Source organism: Sorghum bicolor, chromosome 5 (assembly GCF_000003195.3).
Source record: "Sorghum bicolor cultivar BTx623 chromosome 5, Sorghum_bicolor_NCBIv3, whole genome shotgun sequence".
In the NCBI taxonomy this organism is placed as follows: domain Eukaryota; kingdom Viridiplantae; phylum Streptophyta; class Magnoliopsida; order Poales; family Poaceae; genus Sorghum; species Sorghum bicolor.
Genome location: NC_012874.2, coordinates 1,684,366 through 1,711,446, shown reverse-complemented (window position 1 = coordinate 1,711,446; position 27,081 = coordinate 1,684,366). Strand labels below are relative to the sequence as shown.

The following is a 27,081-nucleotide window of genomic DNA, read 5'->3' as shown; positions in this document are numbered from 1 at the left end:
AGGCCTGCGGGCCAGGGAGTCCGTCCTGCGACGTTGGGAGTCGACGCCTCTTCCTCCATGGGTCGAACGCCCCCAGACGCTTCGTTACCATCAGACGTATCGCTGATGGTGATGGGCTCCCCCTCGACCCCCAATCGAGGGGGCTCGGGGGCTCCCTCTGACGCTCGTGTCTGGGGGGTCGCATCAGGAGTTGGTGGCGGCGGAGTAGGCGCGGGACGAGGCGAAGCCATCTCGACGCCGGCTGAAGGTTGGGTGCTTGACGGGCCTGCAAAACAAAGGGTAAGGGTCAGACGTTATGATAACCGACATAATAATATCGCGACACCCAGGAATTAACTACAAACCTGGTTCCGCGGAGGCGGCACCCGTCCTGAGCCTCTTGGCCATCGATGGTTGGGCCTGCTCGAGGGTCCGTTTCAGCCTGAGAGAAAGTCAGCATGTGAGGAAAGGCGAGAGAATGAGGGGACAAAGACCGCAATAACAAAAGGGCTTACCCCACGGGCAGAACGGCTCGCCTTCCGCCACCCCGACCAGCGGGCCTCGAGCCACCCCGCGTCGGGGCGCTAGGCCCCTCGAGGGCAGAAATTAGCCTAGGTACGTCGGATCCCGCTTGGCGGGCGCCGGGACTCGCGCTCCTACGACCGGCGTCTCCTTTCTCAGAGGCCGCAGCGCGACCGCGGGTCAGCGGCCCCGACGCCTGGGACCTAGCCGGACCGCTCTCCTTGGGCGCCAGGGGAGGGCGCGGCGCGTCCTGGCCCGCCTTGAGCGCGGAAGGAGCGTCGGGCCGGGGACGACGAGACCCGCTCGGACCCTCCTCCGGCGCCTCCGTCCGGGGGGCGTCGACGTCATCTCGAGGCGGGCCCTCGAGGATCCGATCGAGACGCGACGCCATCCCCTCGGAGTCGTCGCTACTCTCGTCGTCATCATCGTCGTCGTTGGGGGATTCTTCCTCAGGCTCCCCCCTCTGCCTGGATTTGGCTCGACGCACCTCTAATGCTTGGCGGTCGAGATTCTTCTTCTTCTCCCCCTTTTTTGCGGAGTCCTTGACAGACTTCAACTTCTCGGCGGATTGGCGCCGTTTGTCGCGATCGACCTCGTCCTCCTTTACTGGAGGCCTCGAGGACCGGACATCAATCCGACCCTGCCAAAACTAAGGTAGACTTAGAAAAAAAAAAGAGAGGGGAGAGGGGAAACCTAGAATCGAGGATGCGCGCAAGAAGAAAGCGTACCAGATCGATCGAGCCTGCGTCGGGTCGCATGGGGAAGCCGTTGACGTGCTCCGGCTTAAAATCACCGGCAATTGCGGCCCTGACTCGGGCCGCGACTTCATCGTCCGTCGGAGGCTCGCTGGACATCAGACATGCCTAGAGGTCCCGAGACGAGACGCCAGGGCCCATCTCGTCCATCCTCAGCGGTCGTGACATCAGAGGGAGAACTCTCCGATGATGGACGGCCGAGAGGACGAGGGCGGCGGTCAAACCTTCCTGGCGAAGCTTCTTCAGGGCGTCGAGGAGAGGGTCGAGCCGAGGCTGATGAGCTTGGACGACGCCGTATGTCCAGTCCGCTGGGCGCTCCAAGATCAGACGGCCCGAGTAGGGAGGTAGGAGGTTGTCGTCGTTCCGCAGGTAGAACCATTGAGAGTCCCAACCGGCATGGTTGGTCGACAACCCTACCGGGATGTACTCCCGCGGCCGGTCCGTCTTCCCCGTCTTCTGCACCAGATTGAGGCAACCCGCTCGCACGGGTTTCCTCACGCCCGTGGTTCCGGTGGAGGCGTGAAACAGCTCGCCCCTGTAGAGGTGGAGCCACAGCTCCCAGTGCGGCATCATCCCTAGGAAGCCCTCACACACGGCGGCGAAGACCGCCGCCACGGTGATGGCGTTCGGGGAGAAGTGCTGCAGCTCCACCCCATAATGGAAGCAGAGGGCCCGCATGAAGCGGCTTGGAGGCGCGCCCAGACCGTGGCGGTGGAACTTGGCGAACGACACCACGTAGCCCTCGGGTGGCTGAGGCGCCCTGTGGCTCGCTGGCGGCGCGATCCACTCTGGCGACGACAGCGAGGTGCGGCGGCGCAGCAGTCCCTCCCTCTCGAGCTCTAACAGCCGGCGCTCCGTCATCGACGACGGGCGCCAGTCATCGGCGGCGACGAGTCTTACAGGCATCTCGGCTGACGGGGCGGTGGGTTCGCTACGGCTCGAGGGGGCGTGTGCGCGTGAGATGACGAGAAAGCAAAGGCAACAGAGGAACGAGGGCGAGAAGGCGGAAGGGAGAGGAACGGCGGTGACGCGACGACATATTTATAGGCAGCTGTCCGCCAACGGACATATCCGAGAAGTAAGGTAACTCCCCCCATAAATGCGCCGCCTGACAGCTCTCTCTCTCTCTCTCCTCACAGGCCGGACTCTCCGAATTCCTCGCCGATACGTTATCGTAGCGTCATCCGCCTAAAAAGATGCGCCCAACGGGCAGAAAGGCGAACCGCCACGAGCATTTCCTTCCCACGTAAGCCAAGGGACATAACCGCAAAAGTCTCGGGAGGTCGATGGCTGGCCCGCTGAAAGGGTTCGACAGCCGATCTCGAGCGCCAGAGTCAGGGATCCCCAGCGAGCGGTCGAAGATCGAGGCCCGCCTCGAGGACTCGCTGGTGATGTTTAAGGTAGGGTCGAGACAGTCGAGAGGAATCCCCCCGAAGGGAGGCATCGAGCCGCTGGACTCTATCGAATGAGACCAATATCCCCGACCACGTCGACCCTGCTTTATGAGGACGCCTCCGGGCTACAGCTGACCCCCCTCGAAAGGGGCACAGGTTCTCACTTGGACTACCCGCTAGGAACTCAATTTGGGATGAAAGACGCTCGCTCTATCGAGAGTACGTCGAAACCCACGGGCAAAAACGAGCCAGTCAGAATCTTCCACCACTGGTGTCGAAAGCGTTTCTGCGAATTAGACAACATAACCCTCGAAGGAGTCAAAAACTCCTCCGAGGTCTCGGGGGCTACCCCGCGGGGTCGCTCGCGCGCCCCCACGAAAATTCGACCGTAAATCAAAACCTCCATTCGAGGGTATCGGTAAGGGGTACCCTCAGCGATGCGCATTATGAGATTGCCCATACGAAGGTTGGGACCCCCAATTCGACGCCTTAATCTTACTTACGCGCCGCCAACGACGGTCGCAGCCTCGAATACGGAAATAGCGTCGAGCGAATCGGTCAGGGCTCGAGCAACGACTACCGTCGAAGACGGAAGCGGGCTCGAGCGAACCGAGAGACGTCGAGCATTAGGACACTGTCCGCCGCCTGACGCGCGCACGCGGGCGGGAGCATTAAATGCATCTGACGTTTCCCACCTAACACCCGGGTCACGGAAGGCGTGATAGGGAACAAGCTTCTGTCCTATCGTTCTTTTTGCAGCCTTCCCACCGAACGACCCAGGGAGTGTCAGGACGCAGGAAACGAGGATGGAACGTCTAATCGGGACCCCCTCGAGACACCCAAGGTCAGCGCTCCGGATGTCAGCCTATTACGCGGCGCCCGACCCTCGACCGAACGAGGTCCCTTCCCGGGGACAAGTCGGGCATCGACTGACAACACCACAGTTGCTCCGCCGGATCCGCCACCATACCATACGAGCATGCGATCTCAGAACCAGCACAAGGCGGCTGGCAGGGCAGCACGCAGGAGCACGCGTAATCATCACCAAGCTATCAAGATGGGACGGCTCGAGGCCATGACGTACGGAAGCCTCGAGTAGGTCAGCGCTCCATGCGGCTATCGATCCCTACTCTAATATCTATGCATGTACCCTTTGTCTCTCCTTGGAGCTATAAAAGGAGGGACTCAGGAATAGAAGAGGGACACATCACAACGCAAGAACACACACACACACGTAGTAGAGCGACACATTTCATTCCACGCTTGTATTCGCCCCTGTACAAGCACTTAGGTGCAAGATAATACAAACTCTCTCCCCCCGCTGGACGTAGGGCCTACTCTTGCCCGAACCAGGATAAATCTCTGTGTCTTCTTGCATCACCATCCGGAAAGGGGAGCACGCATACAAATTTACTCGTTGGTGTGACCCCCCCCCCCCCGGGGAAAAAACACCAACAAGCATCCAAATTTTGTCATGGTGTTGCGTTACCGCCTTTTGGCCCTTGGGCCATATAATGTTTAGGGGCACAAATAAGGGTTCTTGGCCATCCCTTAGAGTGTATAATTAGTAGACACCACCCACATTAAGGTTTAGGTTTTACTTAGATTAATATGTTATCAAACAGTTAATTTTGTCATTTGTCAATTTGCAAGTGCTTAATCATACATCCGCAATTGCCACTTTACTTGAGTTGCATTTTATCTTGTCATTGCTTGTGTTCTTCAATTCGTAGTAGGGATTAGTCTTCTCCACGAATTCAATCGGTTAATAACCAGAGGTAGTGGGTACATAACTGGGATGGATTGCTGACCAAGCTTACTAGCTAGTTTCTCTCTCCCTCAGGCTCCTGGCCACTCGAGTCAGGAGAACCCTCCTGCATGTAACTAGGCCCCCACGACTATATAAGGGGAGTCAAGCCTTCTTCCTAGACAACCTATTTCTCCTACCTTGTCCCTTTTACCAGCAGAACCCTAGCTTGCATACCCCCTATTGTAAGCCGATTGGAGCACTTGAACTTGAGGAACACATACTTACTGTATATGGCATTAGATGTAAGGCTTCATCCCAAATCAGTATCATTCCTTTTGTCTCTGGTGCTAGCCATCAATTCCCTTGAGCAATGCAACACTAAATTTACTCGTTAGTTCTCAAAACACCAACATGGAAGATCTAGTGGTAACTGGGGCTCCTGGTGATACCGTCAGGTTCGCATCTTACCTTAGTTCGAGTGCTTTCGTCTACCATATTTTTGTTTTCTTGTCCTAGAATCTTTCTGGCATAGCCTTTGTATAATTTAGTTTCAGAATCCATTGTATAAGTTTGTGTCCTAGATCAAGATCCTGTTAGTTTAGATCATGTTTGAGACCAGTTTCTGTGATCTCTCCATTGTTTTCCATCAACGCTTGCCACTGACATAAAAAATCCACATCTCGTATGTAACACCCTAAAATTTGCTCATTTTAAAAATATGTGAAAATGATTTATTTATGAATTTTTGTGCTCATGAGAATATAGGAAGCATAATATTTTTCATTAAAATAAAATTTATCATAAGATTAGTAATATGGTTGTGCATTCATGCTGGAGAATTTATTTTATTGTGCTGAGTGATTTGATTAAAGCTCAAAAATATTTCAAAAGAGATTTTAAAATGGTTTGGAAAATGACTTTGGAATAAAGGAAAGGAAATTAGAAAGTATACAAAAAAAGAGAAAAAAAAACCTCTCCCTCTCTCTGTTTTGGCCTGAAGGCCTGGCTCCTTCTTTTTTTTCCCTGCGCAGCCCAGCGCCCCACACCTCCCTATGCCCAGCAATCCGGCCCAGCAGGCCAGCCCAGAGCGCGCCCACTTCTCCCCTTCCCCTCCCTTTGACCGACCTTTGGACCCCACCTCCTCTCTCGCCAACACGCGGGACCCGCCGAGCAGGGACTCTCCTTTCTCCTTCCTTGCGCCGGGGATGGGCAGGACTCCACCCGGGGGGAAAAACCGACCCCGTCTTCCCCGCGATTTCTTACCAAATTGGTTAGCCAGCACCCTATATAGATTCATGACCTCGCTCGCGCCCCCTCTTTGCTTAGACGCACGCCTAGAGAACCCTAGCCCTTGCCATCGCCGATTTCCGGATCTCGGCGGACCCAGGATCAACCCGCCGCGCTGAACTTCTTTCTTCATCGCGTTTGTGCTCGGGTGGGTGGTTGCCGAGGTTTGCTAAGTCTTTGCGAAGCCGGCAAGACACTCCGTTTGCCCTCTCTCACGTTCTAGGCCACGCTAACCGATGCCGAACTTGCGCAGGAAGCTACCGTCCTCCATCCGCGTGGTTCGCCCGACCCCGAGCTCTCTCTGCCGCAAGAAAACCCCTGGGTGAGTTCCCCTAGCTCTCCTCTTGCTCCCTATGCAATTAGTTCTTCAAAACGTGCCCTAAATCGCCGTATCGATGAACTTCGGCGAGAAGGTGTTGGTTCCGGCCATGGCGCCGCCGTGGGGCTTCTATAGCTGGCCGGCGTTCTCTTGACCCTCCATCCCAGATCCAATGGCCAGTTTTAGCTGATACCCTTTTGGCTTACAATCTTGCTAAAGAGCCCCTACATATTCTGGTATTCGAACCCGCGATCCATGGCATAAAGATAAAAAGACGCTTTGCTGTTTCAAAAGCGTATTCTGCGTTGGCTAAAATGAAAACACAATTTTCTTATATTTATAAAATTGCCACTGAGATTCTTTTGGCCATAAAATGCTTATTTTAATTCCGTTTTTGTCCATTCAAATTGCGTTGAATTCATATTAATGAGCTCTACATGTTACTAAACTTAATTCACCACTTCGAAACCTTTTATTTCTGTGACCCTAATTAATTAATTATTTTCTAAAGAAAATCTTAGAAAATTCATATCTCCTCCGTTTTAATTCCGATTTTCGTGATCTTTACGTTCATGTGATCGTAGCGATGCGTAGAATCTTTTTATAAACTTTTCATACTGTTTTATATGAGTGGTGTAATGTTCTAATTGTAGTCTTGTTTGCATCTTGTATGTTGTCTCCGTTGTTTGTGTGTTGATGATCGATGATCGAGTTTAGTCGGTGAGCAGCTTGTGGTGATCAAGAGTGCTTCAATGATCAAGATCAGAGCCTTGGACAAGTAAGACCAGCAGAACTAAAAGGATAAGCAAGAGCAATTGGACTAAGGAAAGTATAGTATTTGGATTTTATTTCTGTGACCATGATCATGTGACTAGATTAATGTTAAGTAATAAATGATAAAAATGACTTTTTAGCAACTTGATGATTTATCTGTAAGTGATAACCGGGACAACAGTGCAACCATGAGGACTATAATGGCTCTGGCTTTAGCTCAGGGTGAAGACCTTTTCTAGCTTGTTAGAGGTTACCCGAAAGGGCGGAGGGACTGAACCGTTTTGGGTATAGTGTAGCCTCTGTCTGTATGTGTATAGGTTGCGAGTCATTGTGCCATCGGAAGGGGGGCTCTATATCTGCGCGCAAAGGAAACCTTACGGCCCTAACATGTTAGACGAACTTTTGAAAGGCTTCATAGTGATCCCTGCCGACCTTCCTTGGTAGTGGGTTAAGAGGTCGACGGCCTCGAGCGAAAGGGTAAATCATGACTCATGGGTAAAGATGTACAACCTTTGCAGTGTTAAAACTAATATACTAGCCGTGCTCACGGTCAAGAGCGGCCTTGGGGATTCTTGCATCGACGATGATGATTCTTGTGTGTTAAATATACTCATTATTTATTGTTTAATGCTTTACATTATTTATGTCACATTGATCATGAGATTGTGGGATCTATACAATCTAGTTGCTATACTTGTGGAGTTCGACGTGGACTCACTCTTGCTATTCCCCCCATACTTCAGGAGGAGTTTAGGCTTGTGATCAACCAGTCAGTTGGATCCTGTAGAGAGAAGTTAATACCCGAAGTTGGAGTTGTCTATCCGCTGTTTGCTATCAAAGGTTATCCCTTTTATATTAAGTACGTTATATTTATGCATTGTCTTTTGATATTACACTTTATTTGTAGCTATATGTGAGATTTGGCTTTTAAAACTCACATATGTATCTGATTTTGTCCTTAAAATCGGGTATTACATCGTATCCACATAAAACCCTCTTTAGAATGTCTTTCCTAAAACAGTAATAAATTTTACATCCAGGCTCGAAACATGGTAAATTTTATACTTTTAGAGAATGCTAGGAAATTTCATATCTGTTTCTTTTAAAATTTAGATATATGAAATTCAGTCAGGAAGGTTAAGTTTTCAAGCCCACAAGTTTTGATATACTTTACAAAGAAAAATAATTATATGTTTATAGGCCACATGTTTTATCCAATTGAGCTCATAATTTTTGTGGTTTGTTCTTGTTTGCTACTTGTTGAGAAAAATATCAAAATCATAAAAGCAAAAAAATTTGAAAAAATAAAATTAAAGAAAAGAAAAAGAAGAGAAGCACATAAGGAACAACTAGTAGCGCTATTGTTTGTGGTGCCTTTTGTCTTGTCTATGTTTTCATTTCTGCCTTTTATACTTGTTTCAGTCCCTTGTTTGTCACATCTGGTGCTAGAAATATGTATAGGCCAGCAACTAGACCAAAGTGCTCTAGACATATATTCAATATTGCTATCTATTACTGACTTGTGTGCCATATACATATATCTTCTGTTCTTTTGTGTACCTCCTAAGCTCCACATATACACTAGATCAGTACAATGCGATTTTTATGCCACATGCCCTCACAGGTATCATGAGAACTAGCCGTCGATTGTGCCATCGTCTACAAAGGTATCTGCTATTTTTCTTTGGTAAGAACCTTGTAAGAGCTCAGTAAGACATACGTGAGAGAGTGTGTCCACCGTCCACATATAGTAGTATGTTGATATAGTGGCAAACCTTTGTGTTTTCTTCTATCTTCTTGCTAACAATGCCGAACACTTTCTTCTTAAGAGTGAACTGCAGGACATCATAGACCAACTGCCTACAAGGTTGGATGAAATAATTGCAAAGGTGGGCACCTTAGCGCTTGCATGACCATCCTGCTTTGCTGCTGCACTGACGACATCAATGCCACCTCCCGCATGTACCTATGGAAGCATGTCATTTGTTGCTAGGTAAACATTGGATTTATAAAAATAATATTATGCATAATACAATTGCTAATAATTAATTTCTTGTTCAAATACAATCAAAGCAAAATTAGTCTTAAATGTAGGACTGCTGCTGAAATTTTAGGAGTTGATCTCCAAAGGGCAGAAGAAAGAATTGAATGAACCTTTAAAAAAAAGAATAGGTTATTTTTATGTTGCAATACATTTATCTAAATATGAATTTTTACAAAAATAAACATATTACTTCGTCTCTTACTGGAACTAATATTATGTAGCATGCACCCAAAAAAGAGGACAATATGACAGAAAAAGAAGAGATAATTGTCTCGGGTACGTAAGAGCTCTCTTGATGTGTTGAGCTTGTCCAACAATGATGTTATATTAGAACCTTTTCTTGATTTACCGTTTTCACTTCTGTGATAGCGTTTTTGCTATTCACGTGCCACAACTTGCGAAGGATATTAATTCATTTATTTTGAAACAAAATACTTATGCTGAAAATAAACAATTGCTTCTCATTGCTTCTCATTTATTTTGATAGAGTATATTGAGTTTGATACTCTATTAACAGAAACCATTCACTAAGAGGATCGAGCCACCCGCCGCTGTTAGTGGAAAAGGTCAGCCTCAAAGAGCATCTATAAGAGATTAGCCAAATCATTTTTTAAAAATAAATTTGGCTATTATTAAAGAAAAAACATCTCCAAAAGACTTTGTAAATGACTTTTTGAATTTAGTAGCTTTCCATCACACCTCATTCGTTCTCTACTTTTGGATAATTTACCACACACTAGCCATCTTGAGTTTATTGGAGTACTCTAATATTTTTTTGTTAAATATATTTTTGTGAGTAGCTAAACTAGTAAATTTGGTTAGTCTTTTTGACTAATCTCTTGAAGATGCTCCAAAAGTACTTTTTTTAGCGCGGTGGGAGATAGCCTTCGCAAAACTAAAATTGGAATAGCAATGATTAACTGGAAGTGAAACCAAACCGAATTGATGAGTTGCAGTGAAAATGCCAAAGGAAATTCGACCATTTCCGACTGTTTTCATCATTAGCTGCGTGCATGAACCTACTATTAGAAGTTGAAGTTCCCTAATTTTTCAGGAAAAAGCACACAACAGTGTAAAGGGAGCAGAGCAAGGGCCAAACGTAAAGAAAAGAATAGATCGAGCAGGGGGTACACACGGTTCCTTGCTTGCTTATCGATATTGTAGTTCAAAGTTCAAAGGCCTATGTTTTGCTTTCATTGGCATTTGGCATAAAGGCCTTTGCCCCCTAGCTACCTCGATCGTCTCCCATGCCATGCTTGCCTTCTCGCCTCGGATCCTGACCTGAAGCCTACAGCCCTAGCTACGTGCATGTGCACACTGCAACGAGAGGAGATAGCTAGCTAGATGGGGACGACGACGTCGTACAAGTGCTGCTGCTTTCACTGTTGGGACGGCGCGTCGCCGCCGCCCAAGGCCCCGCCACCGCCCAAGGACGTTGGCGCCCTCTTCTCCCTCTACGCCGGCGGAGGCCCCGGCGGCGCTCCTCATCACATGGATGAAGATGGCCTCCGCCGGTACCTCAGCGTCTACCAAGGCGAAGGCACCAACGTCGAACACCTGCTTGAGCAGATCCGCCGGCAGCAGCTCTTCACCCTCGACGACTTCCACCGCATCGTCGTCTTCTCCGACGAGCTCAACCCGCCCATCCGGCACCAACACCGTGTCCACCACGACATGACGCTGCCTCTCTCCCATTACTTCATCTACTCGGGACACAACCCCTACTATCACGCATGGCGGCCGGACCAACGGCGGCGCCGCAGCAGCAGCGGCCGCAGTGACGGATCCATCATCAGAGAGCTCAAGATGGGGGTACGAGCCATCGAGGTCGCCATGTGGCCCTATTCGAAAGGGGATGACATCCAAATCCACCACGGCTGGTCGGTACTACTCCTTAACCTCATGATGATACTTATCATAAATTACTTACAAGAAAGTTACAGTAATCTTGTACTCCCTCCATCCCAAATTGTAAGTCATTCTAAGAATCTTGGAGAGCCAAACTTTTTTTAAATTTGAACAAATTTATATTATAAAATAATAATTATTATGATACTAACTAAGTATCATTAGATTCTTTCTTAATTATATTTTCATAGTATACTCACTTTACGTTACAAATTTTAGTATTTTTCTCTATAATTTTGGTCAAACGTGAAAATGCTTTGACTATCCAAGATTCTTGGAATGACTTATAATTTGGGATGAAGGGAATAGTTCATAACTCAAAATCGCTATAGAATAACTTATATATGATCATACTAGACCATCTAGAGTGATATGTATGTTAAGTATGCATGCATACATAGAGTATATGGTCATACTTATTGTATATAATATAGTAGTGGCATTTTAGTAATATATTTAAAATATATTTTTTTGAAAACTTTTCGCGTGGTAAGATCTAGAGTATCTTAATATAAGTATATAAATATACTCAGACCGATAAACAAGTATGAATACATACACAATGTAGTTTATTGAAGATAAGAGTAACTACACGTACGTGTAGAAAGGAATTTTCATATATATATATATATATATATATATATATATATATATATATATATATATATAAGGTGCATGCACACAGGCATACAATTACTCCCAGTCTTCTAATAGCGCATTCTAGTCATCAAAAACTGTACTGAAATATAAGGAATTTTAGAGGTAAAAAAATAGTTTGGCATTGAATATTTTCTATTTATAAACTAATCACTATTAATTATGTTGATAATAGCGTCTGGTTAGGAAATAAAGTGAGGATAAAAATTGCTGGAAGGCAATATATTATAGGAAAGAGAGAGTATGTTTTTCTTCCATTTCTTTGTGCAATATAATAGGTGATCCTGCTAATACGAGCTTCGTTCTGTGCACTGTGCTTAAACTACTGTCTTGCAAATTCTGCACAGGAACACCCCAGTTTTACTGACTCAGTGCTTGAAATCCATCAAGAAATACGCCTTTTTGGCGTCTCCCTATCCTGTTATCATAAGGCTTGAAGACAACCTTCAATCGACTAACCTCCAAAAAAAAGCTGCCAAGGTCGGCCCCTCGATCTCTTTCTCTTTTTGTTTGTGATGATGAAACTGTTTTCAGTTAATTTTTCAGTCTCCTTCTACCTCGTTGCTGTTCTCTAAGGTGGGTGCTTCTTGAAATCTCGTTACTAGGTTGTGCTTGATGTACTTGGCGACATACTGTACTGGCCTTATACCGATCATATTGACATCGAAATAATGCACATACTGCAGTGGCCTTTTATCGATTATTTTGATTTACATGTCAACACTGACAGTAACAAGCCCCTCAAAAATTTCCCATCACCTGAAGAGCTCAAGGGTCGTGTACTCCTCTCAACAAAAACCCCCACCCCTATCCTCAAAAAGGAAAAATCCAAGCCCAACGAGGTTGATGAATCAATGGTTGATGACACCATTGAAAAGGGCGATGCTCAACTTCAACGTGGCAAAGGAGCTGACGACGATGATGCAGCATGGGGGCCAGAAGTACCGGATTTTCAGACTGAAATCCAGTCTGCTAAAAAGGTATATTGAGGCTTGGAATTCTGCATAGGACTAGATAGAATGTCTTCAACGAGATTTCACCCGCACAATTCTAGTTATATTTGCTCTAGCAGCATGACAGTGATGTCTCGACACGCCAAAGACAACGCCAACGTATCGACGACAATGCTGATGACGATCAGAAAGAACAGAAAATGCAGCCACAAGAATATCCACTGTATCGCCACCTGATTACAATTCGAGCAGAGAAGCAGAAAGGTTCTCTTGCTGATGCCTTGCAGAAACAACCGGATGCAGTTTGGCCTAGTCTCAGCGCTAAGAAAGAAGCAATTGAGAAAGCGGCACTTAATGATGCCTTGCAGAGTGATCCGGACAAAGTTAGGCGTCTCAGTTGGAGTGAAAAACAAATTCAGAAAGCAGCAGAGGATCTTGGCACCACAATAGTGAGGTAAACAGCATCATTAAGTTCATGGCTGTGAGCTTATCAACCCCGTGCTCCCTTCACATTTTTTACAGCAACGGTCCTTTTTTAATTTACAGCAGCAGTACGTGATAGTATTTTAACTGAAAAGATTACTGGTTACCCAGTATCCTTTTCCCATCGTTGAAATGGTCAATCTTTTTGGATCAAATAGGTTCACACAGAGAAATATACTGTGGATAAACCCAAGTTTCTCCACCAAGGGCTACCGAAGGCCCACTCACCTTTCATCCAATTACAACCCATTTCTTGGCTGGCTGCATGGTGCTCAAATGGTGGCCCTGAATATGGAGGTATAATTCTGTTTCTCAACTATTCATTCCAATCCAATAGGTTTCTCTACCAATTTCCATAGCTAAGATGACGAGTTCAACTATTTATGTGCATTCACATTCACAAAGACTGAACATGCGAACTGGCATAGACAGATTCTGAGATCTCCTATGGTTCCTCGAAATTTGTTGCAACTTGCAAGGGATAAGGCGAGGCTGCAAAGGCTGGAAATGACCGATATTTGCATACTAATTAAAGAGACTGAGGAACTGGATACACATTATGGTATTATCTTAGTAATTTCTGACAAAAATAAGCTTCTATGATAATTCTCAAAGCTTAGATATTACCATGTTAATCCAAGAAATAAAATCAAAGTAGCTATATACATGTCCATAAATTGCCAACCATTAGCAAAAAGTTAACCCAACACCATATTATAACATTATTGGTTGGGCAAAGGAGATATATTTGGTTTACCGTACGGTAACACATTTTCTAACAAAAATCTTGTTTGTGAACTACCACTATGTGAAAAAATAAAATCAATAGTGACAAGTATGGATCCAAATGCTGTCTCATTTGGTGTGGCTTGATCCCTCAAGACAAAACCTGAATAATTCTTTTTATCTTATGTACAAATGCTCATGATGGTTTTTAAAGCGTCACCTAGGCGATAAGGTGTGCAAGACGAAAATCTAGTCATCCTCATCACCATAGTCTAAAGTTAGCAAGAGGAAGGGAGAACAAAGGAAGAACGGGAGGGGAGCAGAGTAGCAAAGCCAAGAACGTGGAACTGCAGCCATCCCCATTGGGTTCAACAACTGTAGCTAACACAACAGTTGGTTCGGTCAGTTGCAGCACAATTAATCTAGAAGGGAACTGAAGCAATGGTGGATTTGAGGGCACAATGCAGTGAAAAAGGGAAGAGGAGTGAGAGGGAGAAGTTTCGGGCGACAATGACGACACACCTGAAAAACGTGAGAGAGAGAGAGAGAGAGAGAGAAAGAGAGAGAGAGAGAGGGAGGGAGGGAGAGAGAGAGAAGTGGCACAAAGGGGGCACAATCACCTGAGGGGAAGAGGGTGAGCAATAGCTATGGGAATCGAGGGATCTAGTTGCAGATCATGCCATGGAAGCACTTTGAGCGGTATATGGGCTGGCTAGTGGATAGGGCTAGCCCCTTCTTCCCTCCTTTTCTTTTTCCTCATCCACGCTACTGTTTTGTGGTTTGTTGATTGGTATGACATCCCCTTTCCTTGCCTTATAACCACCTAGGCGTCGCCAAAGTGATTAGAAGTGGTCTTTTGCCACATCTCTCCTTACCATCTTAAGAACCTTGCTCATGCATATTCTAGAAATCAGTATTTATAATTGTTTGTAGAGCCGATAACATATATATTGTGCAGTGAAAGCTATATTGGGTATCAAACAAGTCCATGATATAGCCTTGAGACACTAACTTTGGCTTTAGCGGTGGAATACCTAGGGCATGATGAACTAGTAATACTATCAGGGGGCTTCAGCAATAGTGGCAGGAAAAAAAGAAACAGTAGTCAAACCTTAAACCCTAGCTAAACCCATGAGGTAGGCTTATGGAGTAAGGTGGCTGGAGTTCACTGTATGAAGATCACATGGTTTCACAATTTGGGGACTTAATTTAGTTGAGTAGACTTAATTTAGTCGAGTATATCATGAAATGTGAAAAGAAAAAAGTTCAGCCATTTATTAAGTGGATTCAATAAGAAAAATGCATAAGCACTTATTTTTATTTCCCTCATTATCTTATTGATATTGTTCCCCTTTGTGGACGACTCTTTTTGGTACACACCCAGTCTGACTAGGTGCATCCTGTGTGTAGCATTGGGTTGTGGCGAAGACTTTGTCAAGTACAAAGTAGTCATAACATATGTCATTTGGTTAATTTATAGATCTCCAAGTGAAAGAACAGATCGATGTGTACTTATGTCTATCTATTAATTAGGTACATGCCTTGACTTACTGCTAATAAGTTGGTTAGCAGCTTAATAGAAAGTGAAAAGCAAAAACATATAGGACATCATATAAATGAAAACTATTGTGAAAATGAGATGTTGTTGACATGACTGACTTGGAGTGGTTGAGCCTAGCAATGTTGTCGACATCATTCTCTTTAGATTGGTTCATCAACCCTGAGAGGATGATCTTATTCTTGATGTTGTCTAGGCTCCTAGATTGAAACACCTAGCCAGGGGCAAAGGTACTATCAAGGGTTATCTTGCCTTGTCAACGTTGTTGTCTAGGGTCCCAAGACAAAAGACTCATCTGGTGCTGAAGATAACATTAAGGTTGTTCTTGCAAATCCTATCAATGATGAAGTCCAAGCTCCCAAAGTGAAGAATCTAGTTGAGGGTGGGCTTGTCGGCCTAGTCGGTGACAAAGTACATGCTCTTAAAGCGAGAAATCTAGTTAGGGGCAAGAGAGCATTACCAACACTGTTTGTTGTGGTTATTTAACTCAACAAATGTTGGCATTTCTTATGCTTAAGTAGTTATTTCTACAAGTGCATAAAAGTACATTTTTAGTCTAAACTAGAGGTATAACTTATATATGTAACTAGATAGTTGTCAAAAAAACTTATATGCAACTAGATACCAATGATCACACAACACAAGCACATGGGTACGACCTTGGTAGTAGAATGGGATGAGAAGAGTGCCAAGTTGTTCTCGTTTGGCATACATACCTACGTTTTAAGAACTTACCCACATGTGGTGGTTTACAAAGGATAGACATGGTTGTCACCACCTAATGTCTAGCGTAAATTATCCGTTGAGATAAGCGGTATACCCAAGTACTCGTTAGCATAAACACCATGTTTACGCTAAAGTACTACTCTAGTTTCATATGCAAGATAAACTAGAGTACTCAATAGTACTCAATATGAGAGGTGTACCATTATGCAAAGGTGTGACCCAACTAGTGTTAAGTGTAAGTCTAGATTACACAAAGGTGGGCCACCTCCACCTAGGTTGAGCCCCTATGCATGGACCCAGCAGCCAGTTCAACATTCTATTGTCTCCACCTTTACCTGGGTTTAGCCCTATGGGCCCCACTAGCAAGTTCAGGTGACCCCTATAGGCTTGACTGACCCTGGCAGATGGGCCACTTGGCTCATTTTTGCCGGCTATTTTCTTACATTCAAATAAACTATGGAACCATGTCATTTTGAATATGTAATCATGAAATATCATTTTCCTTTTTATTCCCATGGGTGTTGATGGTATTTAACAATTAGATTTTATATATTTTAATTTCCATCAACCACGAGATTGATATCAATGCTTCCTCTACTTGGCATGTCAACTGGTGGTGTTTGTATCATTAAGAATAAACATGGGGCTATGCACGTGACCAAGAGCTTGATGATAACACAAGACATAGGTCTAACCAATTACCTATAATATATAGTTATAGTTTATATATTTCTTGGAAGTTGGAACCCGACTCTAGGGCCATAAGGGTGTCCCCAACAGTAATCACCAATATCTAGTGATTTGAAGAGGCATATGTCATGCACATAATTTTTAATTATATTCATCTCTCCAGTTCAGTCCGTCCTAGATGCAAGATTCCCCTTTGCCACCACTCACCTCGTTTTTTGAGCGAGCTAAGCGACAAGAAAGCCGCTAGCGAGGATGGTTTTCGATTCTCTCTCACATACACATTGGATGGGAATCTAAGTCAGCTAGCGAAGTCAATGGTTGTTGGCGATGCCAAGTGATAGGTCTTTTTTGTAGCTGCCACTGTAAGTGACATGGCGCAAGGACCCATTACTTTTTTATGTGTCACTGTGTTGTCCATTGTTTCCATGTATTACGTGTCTATATATATATTTTGACTGTGCATTTTCTGTCGCATGCTCATTTGGTTGCTCGTACAGTTTCACTTCTCACGACATTCTTATTTGTTGCAGGAATACGGAAGAGCCCTTTGGCTAATGCATGGATTTTACAGAGCCAATGGTGGTTGTGGCTATGTGAGGAAACCAGACTTCCTAATGGTAACAGAGCCCGAAGTTTTTGATCCAAGAGCAAGCTATGATGTGTTTACAACCTTGAAGGTCAGCTTCTAGTATTGTTTGAACTGTGTACCATAACCCATTATAAAACCTAGAGACTAATAATGGAATATTGTCTTTTATATTAGGTAAAAGTATACATGGGCGATGGTTGGCGGATGGACTTTAAGCACACACAAGCTCCAGATTTTTGGACATCGGTATGTAGTAGATTTTAGATTATCCAAGAGTAGGTTACCCTAAACCAGAAGAAAACTTATACAACTCATATACATTTAGAAATTTATTATATATATAGCCTCTTCTCCATGACTCCATCCACTAATGATATATAGATTGGGATAACTGGAGTGCCAAAAGACACTACGACGATGAAGAATAGCAAGGCCACAGAGAATACATGGATTCCCGTGTGGGGGCATGAATTCAGCTTCCCTTTGACAGTCCCCGAGATTGCTTTGCTTCGGGTGGAGGTGCACCAGTACAACGTGTCTGAGAAAGACGTCTTTGGTGGGCAGACCGTGTTGCCGGTATGGGAGCTGCGACCGGGCATCCGAGCAGTAGCGCTCTTCGACCGGCAGGGGAACAGATTCACGAACAACGTTAAGCTCCTGATGCGTTTCGAGTTTGTTTGATTTGAGAAATGGTGTGTGCTATGCACTACTGTAACATACTGTTGGAGTGTTGGGATTGATCGATCCTAGTTGACCACTCATTGCATTGGTGCCTATTGGATGTACGACCAAGATGGTGTACATATATATGGTGCATAAGACTTCTAGAGATTCCTTTGAATTGACTCATTTGATGTATGTAGTGTGGATTGGATTCTATATACTACACTATTATTACTACCACCTAAGCTATTATCTTCCTAAAGCACTTGGTGTACAATAATTATGTGTGCAAGCACCAAGCTTTCTAGGCACGTGTGCTCATTCTCATCTACTACTATGGCTGGACCCGTAGAGATTAGACTAAGTAGCCTTCGTAAAATATGCTGGAGATCGGGAGGGAGGTCTTCTTTTTATTACATACATGTGTGGAGAGTTTGTGTCTGGGATCTATTTCTGTTCATATTAAATGTAGAACTTCGTATCTATTCTCATAGGCGGAGCTATGTGTAGACTAAGGCACTGTTTAGATGCAGCCAAACAGTCAAAAATTTTGGAGAAATAAACATCTTTTTGGAAGAATTGATCTAAACAGGGGCTTGTAAAACTTGGCTGTAAATATTTGGAATTTGGGACCATGGAGCCCCAAAACTGTGTAAACTTATTTAGGGACCCGTGTCTTCTGTGTCGGAGACCAAAAAAATTGGGAGGCATCTAAACATCTATTTGAATATAAAGTTTACAGCCAAAAGTTTTTGAATGTAAAGATTTGAGATGTAAACAGGCCCTAAAGTATCTCACTATAATTCACAACATTAAAATATGAAGCACTAGTAGTTGCATTCATTATACAGACATGATGTTTCCAATAGTTTTTTTTTTCTTGTATCTACTACTCATATGTGCATGTTCTTTTGTCGTTTTTCTTGGTTGGAAACTTGCAATAATCTTGAAAAAAACTATATACTTGCATGCAAGTGAGCCAATCATAGGCCTTGTTTAGTTTGTAAAATTTTTTGGGTTGGAGTACTGTAGTATTTTCGTTTTTATTAGACAAACATTGTCCAATCATAGAGTAACTAGGCTCAAAAGATTCATCTCACGATTTATAGGCAAACTATGTAATTAGTTTTTATTTTTATCTATATTTAATGCTCCATGCATGTACCGCAAGATTCGATGTGACGGAAAATCTTGAAAAGTTTTTAGGTTTTTGGATGAACTAAACACAGCCATAGTGTTATACTCCCTCCATCTCAATAATTTAGGCTTTGTTTAGTTCCTAAAAAATTTTGCAAAATTTTTCAGATTTCCTGTCACATCGAATCTTTAGACGCATGCATGGAGTATTAAATATAGACGAAAATTAAAACTAATTGCACAGTTTGGTCGGAATTGACGAGACGAATCTTTTGAGCCTAGTTAATCTATGATTGGACAATATTTGTCAAATACAAACGAAAGTGCTACAGTGTCAATTTTCTAAAATTTTTTGAGCCCTCTCAAGTTTGTGTTGTACTCCGCCACTGTTTGTTCTTGTTGAACACACATCAGGTACGTGGCTGTATAATATATGTATAGTCTTTACAACTGGATCATACATTTTTTTTTTATCACTGGTAGATGGTTACTATAGAGATTTTTTAGGCGCAGCGATTACTACTTCGATTTGCTAAATTGTATTGTGAACGGTGTGACGCCCACGTTTCACAGCACGAACTCGGACACATAGGACAGCAGCCTCTGTTATCCTGGCCCACACGTCAGCCTCCCTGAAGTAAGCAAGGTAGTTGGCCCCCCGTGGCCCCGTCACCTCCAGAAGTAGCCATACGGATTCAGATCGCGGCCGCGGCGACCCCCCGAGCAGAGGAACCCGATCGAGCGCGGCAGCGCAAATCCCCAATCTCAGATCCTGCTGCGCCAAAGGTAAGATTTTTCCAAGATCTCCGTGCTCCGTAGCTCACATCAATTTCCGCCAGCGGTTTTCCTCTAATTTCCTAATCTCTCTTTCTCCCCCCGACCAGCCGGGTTCGATTCGAGCAGATGGCGGCGGCATGGGCGGTGCTGGCGGTGTTGCTCGTCGCGGCACAGGTGGCGTCGGCGGCCCCGGTCACGGCGCCAGCGTTCCTCTGGGCGCCCAAGAACTACGGGTGGGTAACTCGTTGCGCTTACCTTTTTCCGTTCCTAGCATGAGATCCCGTGTTTGTTAGATTAGATAAGATGGTGATATTGATGTTGGGGGGTTCCGGCTGTTCTGGTTCACTTAGACAATACAGTAGAATCCATTGTGAATTTGTGTACAGATCTTTGCCATACAGATGGAATTTCCTAATCTTTGTTCAACGAATACTTTCTTTACCTGCAGTTTGCCCATTGTTGCCTTCGTTAAATAAAAAGTAGTATGCGTATAAGATTGCCCAATCAATTTGATAATTAGGCCTTGTTTAGATGCGAAAAGATTTTGAATTTTGCTACTGTAGCACTTTCGTTTGTTTATGGCAATTCATAAATTCGGTGGCCCTTGCAGATATTGGCAAAACACTAGATAACCTGGGCTTGGGGGTTCAGGTTGGTCTGCTTCACTTAGGGCTGGTTTTGGGAGGGCTCCGCCCACACGGCTCCGGTGCCGGAGCTGGAGTCCTCAAGACGAAGCCAGTTTTCCGGGCTCTGGCTCCTCCCGCGAAAAGGGCTCCGGCTCCTCCCATTCACGAGCAGAAGCGCTCCTCGCTGCCTCCGTGTTTGGTGCGGCTCCGCCGGCTCCGGTGCTGGAGCCCATGGAGGAGCTGGTGCGGGAGCCGCAGCAAACAGGCCATTAGAAAGTACAGACCATTATGACTTGGTGTACAGAGCGTTGTCATTAATCTTTGTTTACAGAATAGTTTCTTTGTTTAGTTTGTTCACTATTATGTCGCTGAATTAATATAAGATAAGATGGCTCAATCAATGGGATAATTAATGTGTTTAAATGTCAAGGGCGTTAAACCCTTGGGTAGCTGGACCTCGACTACGGAGCTCGTAGTCTCGATCCGTCTTCTCCAGTGAGGGCAAGCCTCAGCCGCAGGCTTAGTAGATGGGGAGAGAAGAGATTAGATTGGGTAATATCTTTCTTAATCTTTATTGTCTCACGAGCACAGGATATATAGGCCATCGGCCTGACCAACTAGGAAACAATTATTCTGGCAAGTAACTAATTGGAAACAAACTCTCCTAAACTTAAGGCCTATCAATCAGCCACTTTCCTCAGCTGCGCCTTCCTTGCGCATGCTGCTGCCCGCACCTGCCGCGGACGCACGGGCTTCGGCCCTCCTGACGTCGCGGGCTCGCCGCTGGCGCACATAGGTGCGGCCCCACATGACATTAAAATTTGTCCATGGGCTTCCTGTAGAAGAGCATACGAAATGTTATTGGGAGGAAACAACAGTTCACTGCTACTTAAATTATGCATTACCACATTATATCTGCTGTCTTTTATGTTTACAATTGAAAATGCATGTTCATCCAACATGCTGTTGAAAATTCAAGATTCTAACTTTAGGCCTAGGGGAATTCATAAACTCAGTGGCCCTTGTGAAACTTTACAAAATAAAATGGAAAATTTGCATCATTGATGTTGCATAGTGCTCATTGTGGCCTACTATAGCTAGTGCTCAAAAATATTGTGTGCCCTTCTTTTGCTACCTGCAGCATGAACCTGGAGTTACTTTTGCCTTTTACTTTTTCTGGGTCACCTGTGGCCTCTAATTGCAATTGAACTTGAAGCCATGAGTTCAGTTAAAAAAATATTTATCAGAGAATTTGACATCAATGCAATGACACAACTTTAGTACTCATCAGTGATATAAGGTTACTTGCTTACTAGACTCAATGTTGCCCTGTTCAATATTAGTGTCTTTTCAGTTCGCTTAGTGTTAACCATAGTCGGATTCTCTAGTTCATGTCGAATATTTATTGTAAGTGAGAATAATTCAGCTTATACTTTCCTAGAATGACCTACATTCCATCCACCTTTGTCCTCCAGATTCCGCTCTGATGATGCTAAGGAGGTAGTCCATTATCAGACAATCTCACCAAAGAGCTTAGCTAAATCTGTTCTCGAGGAAGGTGGTTGGTCAAACTTTATGGTAAGTATCCCATTGGTGAAACTTAAGCTCTCATGCAACTTTTTTTTTCAAATTATCAACTCTTGCATTGAAACAAGTTTCATAAGTTCACTGATGTCATGAGTTTCTATTCTTAGTGTTCAAGGGAGGATACTCAGAAGAGTATTGATGTTGCTGTTGTTTTTATTGGCTCAAAGGTACTTAATACTCATCTAATATTTACTGGTTTGAAATAATCTGCTTGTGCAAATATTGTTTCAATGAACTACTTCCTTTAAACTGAAGCAGTGCTTGCACATAGATTTGAAATTCAGCAGTCAATATTTATGATATTTTGTTTATTGATTCCATGAGGTTATAAAACTTGCAAATTCTTCACGATTCTAATCTATATGTGGTGAAGTTATTACTGAGAAATCCATTGCTTCAGTTGTAACTGACCATTGATTTGTTCTCTTTTACTTAGCTACAATCGTCAGACATATCTAAAGATAAGCAAGATGATCTGACTTTAGCAGACACATTGAAGGTAATCATTGTCCCTCATTCTTTCTTCTGTCAGATACTGTTTAACTGAAGCATCAATTTTCCATGGCTTATAACACTATGCTTCTACCAGCTCTCCTTCACAGATTCAGAGTTTTCCATGGCATTCCCCTATGTTTCCACATCAGATGATGAGAAATTGGAGAACTCATTGCTATCTAGCTTTGCTGAGAATTGTAACAGTGGTTTTGGAAGAAACCGTATCACCTACACAGACACGTGTACTGTAAGTGGTCAAGATGTGAAGAAATATACAAACATGGATGCTATTGATGTAAGTTACTATGTATTTTCCTGTTGTGCTTCTGTTTTATATTTGCTTCCCTGTATTGACTGAACATATTTTGCAGGACTTGGTACGGTATGGCGTAGGGTCAAGGAGAATTAACCCAAGTGAACAGACTGATATAATTGTTTTCTGTAGCGGTGGGTTCGAGAATTTTTTCACTCCGAAATCAGAAGGTTAGGTTAAAGACTACCAGTATTGTCCTTTCACTTTCAATTGTACTCCTGAAAGCTAAATAATTTCTGCAATGACACCACAGGAGAGTTGCTTTCCCAGCTTGTTCTCTTGCTGGAGCAGTCTGGGGCTAAATACACGATTCTTTATGCTTCCCAACCATCTGGTTTACTGGAGAACCCTTCCAGCTTGCCACTAGGTAGGTATCTTGCAGAGAAGACTAAGGGTACAAAAACTGGCGAGGGCAAATGTGATGGAGAGTGCCTAGTCAAATCAACTCTTCTTGAGGGAACTTTTGTTGTAAGTTCTTTACTTGTACTCTGGTTTCATTACTCGTTAGTTCTATTCTGAGTGTGGGCTTGCATGTAGAACTATTGTTTGCGTTGTCAATGTACCTTGTACCCTTGTGTTATATTCTCACATCACATTGGTCTTCAATGTGCAGGGAATAGTGCTTCTTATCATCCTGATATCAGGACTCATGTGTATGATGGGAATCGATACTCCCTCGAGGTTTGAAGCTCCCCAGGAATCTTGATCTCCCTTTGAAGCAGAATCTGGGGATTTGACGAGGCACAGAGTGGAGGGACTGATGTTTGTCGGTCTACACTGTGGATATTGTTTAGTTTCCCCTTTGAAAGTGCCTTGTGTATTTTACTGAGCCAACTGTTATTTACAATGCGCTCAAATTTTTTGTGTAATATTACGTTTCATGTCTATGGACATCTAGCTGAGCCATTGCAAACAAGCATATGTGACTGTCAGGCTTGTGCTGTACTAGACATAGCATTGCCTGCAGTGTTTTCTGTGAATAACCTGAAATTCAGGTAACCAATAAGATGGGTACTATGCATCAAATAAAATGAAATCTTTGCCATTTGTTTGATCAGAATCAGATTTTGCTGTACTTGAACCTGTGCCACATCTATTTACATCTTGTGCCTCAAAGCTGTGAACTGCTGCGGTCTCTGTTGTCAACATCCGTATGGTGATCCTCTGCGTGTGTAACGCGCAGGCTGATTGGCATTGATCCTTGTACCTGATGAAACTGCTTACTTATATTTTCTATCTATATATCTCGTTACTGTTCAGGATATGTCTGGGCCCCACCTGCGCATGCCGTTTCTTTTACTTGCTAATGAATCAACAGGGTGTGCTACTACTAGACAATTTCACAGTCGATCTGCTTGGCTGATTAGGACAGAAACTAAAAGCCACTTTTGTAGCTTTCACCTGCGCGGTTACTGTCATAGCAGCCTTACCGCGCAAGTGATCACTTGAACTAGTCAGGACTCAGGAGCCAAGCATCAGCATCAGTTATCTGCCTCACGAAACTGGATCCAGTCCAGTCTTTCCAGGGGTCAATTTGTCCTTTATGCTGTGACTCGAAGTCCGTCGCCTGTCTTAGCTTAGAACTAAAGCACCAAGAAATTTGTGGCCCCTGCATATCTATAGAAAATGTGTGCATCTTTTTCCTCGTTAATGGAGGTAAATGCAACCGGGACACTACATACTCCGTCTACAAATAAATATACGTCTCGTTTTTTGAGAAGTCAAACTTTTTTAAGTTTGACTAGAAATATATCAAATAATATCAAATAATTGTATCTACAAATAAATATATTATGAAAATATATATTTCATGCTCAATCTAATGATACATATTACATATGATAAATATTAGTATATGTTCTTTTTTTTTCTTTTTGGTAGTAAATAGGAAGGCCAGAAATTATTTTTTTTTGGTCAAAAGGAAAGATACTGTACTACTTTTTCAGTGATGATTATTGGTATGGAAAGGGTGGAAATTAACTGACCCTTTTTCACTGAGATATATATGTAAATGTAATGAAGCTCATGAGGCGCAGCAAATTGAAATTCGGCATATATAGATGAAACTTTAGAGTTGGAAAAGATCTTCCTTGCTTTTTCTGCTAGAACTTTTTGTTGCTCTTTCTTTTCCTTCCAGATGTACGTGCAACTCTTTTCTTGGTTGCTGTTTCATTTGTTGACCAACATGGATCCTTACGTACCAGTGCTACGCCTTGTGCATCTGCCACTTGTTCGTTCAGTAGCTACTAGAACACGTACGCCAATAGACCCGTCGTACGTCCCATGCTTGCAATCTCTCTCTGGTTGACACAAACCGGTTTGAAAATGACGCACAGACGAAAGCAAAGTTGTTCAGGACTATACATGTGCATTTGCTCTACATTTTCGTATGGTCGGTGCTGACGACGACGGCGACATGCATGCTGGCCATACACAGGCTGCCAGATCAGCGCGTGTTAGGCTCTGAGGAACCATGCCGGGCGAGTCTCCTGCAAAACATTGCTTGTAAAGGGAGGCCATGCATGGAAGAAATATGATCGATTCCTACAAATATATATGGACGGGACGGATCGGAGTTTTTATAGAAATTATTGTGAAGGTACACACAAGTATGTAGTGATCACTTCAGAGTAAAGAGATAGTCTAGTCTCCAATGGATGTGTCTGCTAAAGACCTGAACTTGTTCTAACATATTTTAATTTACAGAAAAGTCCATTTTTACAACTATTAGGTATTGGTTAAGTCCGGTTCTCAACCATTCGCTATGAAACCATTCACCTTAAGAACTTTGGCTCCAAATTAGAGTGGTTTTTGGTGACATGACCAAACTGGATTTTTTTATATTTTAAAATTTATAAACTGCTTTAAGATTTTGAAACTTTCCTACACACCTTTTTATAAGTGAAATAAATAATATAGTAGTATTCACTTTAAACCCTTTTCACCCGTATACACATATGCAAGCTGATATGGGGTTTGAAAAGTTGATTTCAGTACGTCAATACGAGACTTTTGATGAATAGATAGGTGTAAACACACATTTGTGCAGGCATCTGTACCAAACAATGTATATTATTATATACTGTACGTTGGCAACCAAACCAGCCAAGTCATTACATACTCCAGCCTAATTGAGCAGCTACCTAGGAGACCATAGTTAGCAAATGATGATGAGGTACGGTCCTCAAGGGACTGCATGCTCAAGTCACATGCATGATGACAGTTGATCCATCCATGCATGACAGCATCATCAGTGCAATAATCCCAAGCCAAAAGCCAAGCCATATGGATCATGGATGTACGCTGGCATGCATTGGCTAGCAGCTGGCACACATAACAAATATATCTATATATATATATACTAGCTACGCGCTTTCTGTGGTGATCCCTCCATTATGGTCTCGTCCAGTCCACGAAATTTTTTTGATTTAGCTACTGTAATATTTTTATTTATATTTAGCAATTATTATTAATTATAGACGGTTCAAAAGATTTATCTCGTAAATTATAAATAAATCATATAATTAATCATTTTTAATCTATATTTAATGTTCTATATATGTACCGCAAGATTCGACGTGATGGAGAATCTCAAAAAAAATTTAGAAACGGGGCCTATATTTTCATGTAAAAGGTAACGAATGGATGGAGCGTGTGACGTCACAACGTGGACTGGGGCTGGATGCGCCGTCCAACATGCCTGCATGCTGTGCACCGACTTTGGACCGGCCTGGAGCCCTGGATGCTCCGCTGCGGCATGCACTGCACGTGATCTTCTGACATGATTAGCTTGCACCAAGCTGTACATCTACACTAGCTCCGCATCCTGACTTGTGCGCCAAGGTTACAACGCAAGCGGGCTTCGTCTTTAGTTAGTGACAGATTCAAACGGCTTTAATATACATAATAAGTTCTGTCATGCTGTGCTGTACTGGTTAGTACAACAAAATTTCAGGATTATTCTCTTGACCCCCCTAGCTAGCTTTACTCGAACAAAAAAGAGAGAGAGCCTTCATATATATATATATATATATATATATATCCAGCTCCAGCTCCTTGCTATATATGGTGCATGAAGAAGTTAGAGCCAGTTCAGCAAAAAAAAAGTATTATTAGCTCATATTTCATTTTGAGAATAAAGTAAAAAAATCGACTCGTGGCTAAAATATAGTTATATATAGTGCATTGAGCAGCCAAATCCGGATGAGACTCCACTAAGGGCCCTAAATGTTCGATCGATTGTCTGGAATTCATGCCCCTGGAGTGTTATTCCCAGCTGGAACGGTTGAGTAATTTGTATAACAATTTTCCCGAACGGCCCCTAAAATGGAGCTTAATTGATTTAAATAGTTCTCTTTCGAACTCTAGG

General features: G+C 43.6%; 2 protein-coding genes across 2 annotated transcripts; both read left to right on the top strand.

The window, feature by feature from the left end:
• LOC8083037 (phosphoinositide phospholipase C 2) lies at positions 9,983–18,010 on the top strand. The gene is made up of 8 exons (XM_021461686.1): positions 9,983–10,704; positions 11,737–11,869; positions 11,995–12,369; positions 12,462–12,796; positions 12,984–13,122; positions 17,056–17,202; positions 17,289–17,360; positions 17,496–18,010. Exons 1-8 carry the CDS (start codon positions 10,169–10,171, stop codon positions 17,793–17,795), a joined length of 2,037 nt encoding a protein of 678 aa, XP_021317361.1. The 5' UTR covers positions 9,983–10,168; the 3' UTR covers positions 17,796–18,010.
• Positions 19,542–23,775, top strand: LOC8067635. The gene is made up of 9 exons (XM_002450134.2): positions 19,542–19,700; positions 19,799–19,924; positions 21,793–21,895; positions 22,012–22,071; positions 22,341–22,403; positions 22,494–22,694; positions 22,771–22,882; positions 22,966–23,180; positions 23,326–23,775. The coding sequence occupies exons 2-9, from the start codon at positions 19,818–19,820 to the stop codon at positions 23,416–23,418; spliced, it is 954 nt and encodes a 317-aa protein (XP_002450179.1). The 5' UTR covers positions 19,542–19,700; positions 19,799–19,817; the 3' UTR covers positions 23,419–23,775.

Excerpts from the sequence above, each read along its gene's own strand:
- LOC8083037 (XM_021461686.1), top strand. The coding sequence starts at position 10,169 with ATGGGGACGACGACGTCGTACAAGTGCTGCTGCTTTCACTGTTGGGAC. Across the intron at positions 10,705-11,736 it reads ATCCAAATCCACCACGGCTG|GAACACCCCAGTTTTACTGA; the intron begins GTCGGTACTACT and ends AATTCTGCACAG. Across the intron at positions 17,361-17,495 it reads CTCCAGATTTTTGGACATCG|ATTGGGATAACTGGAGTGCC; the intron begins GTATGTAGTAGA and ends AATGATATATAG.
- LOC8067635 (XM_002450134.2), top strand. The coding sequence starts at position 19,818 with ATGGCGGCGGCATGGGCGGTGCTGGCGGTGTTGCTCGTCGCGGCACAG. Across the intron at positions 19,925-21,792 it reads TGGGCGCCCAAGAACTACGG|ATTCCGCTCTGATGATGCTA; the intron begins GTGGGTAACTCG and ends TTTGTCCTCCAG. Across the intron at positions 22,883-22,965 it reads TTTCACTCCGAAATCAGAAG|GAGAGTTGCTTTCCCAGCTT; the intron begins GTTAGGTTAAAG and ends ATGACACCACAG.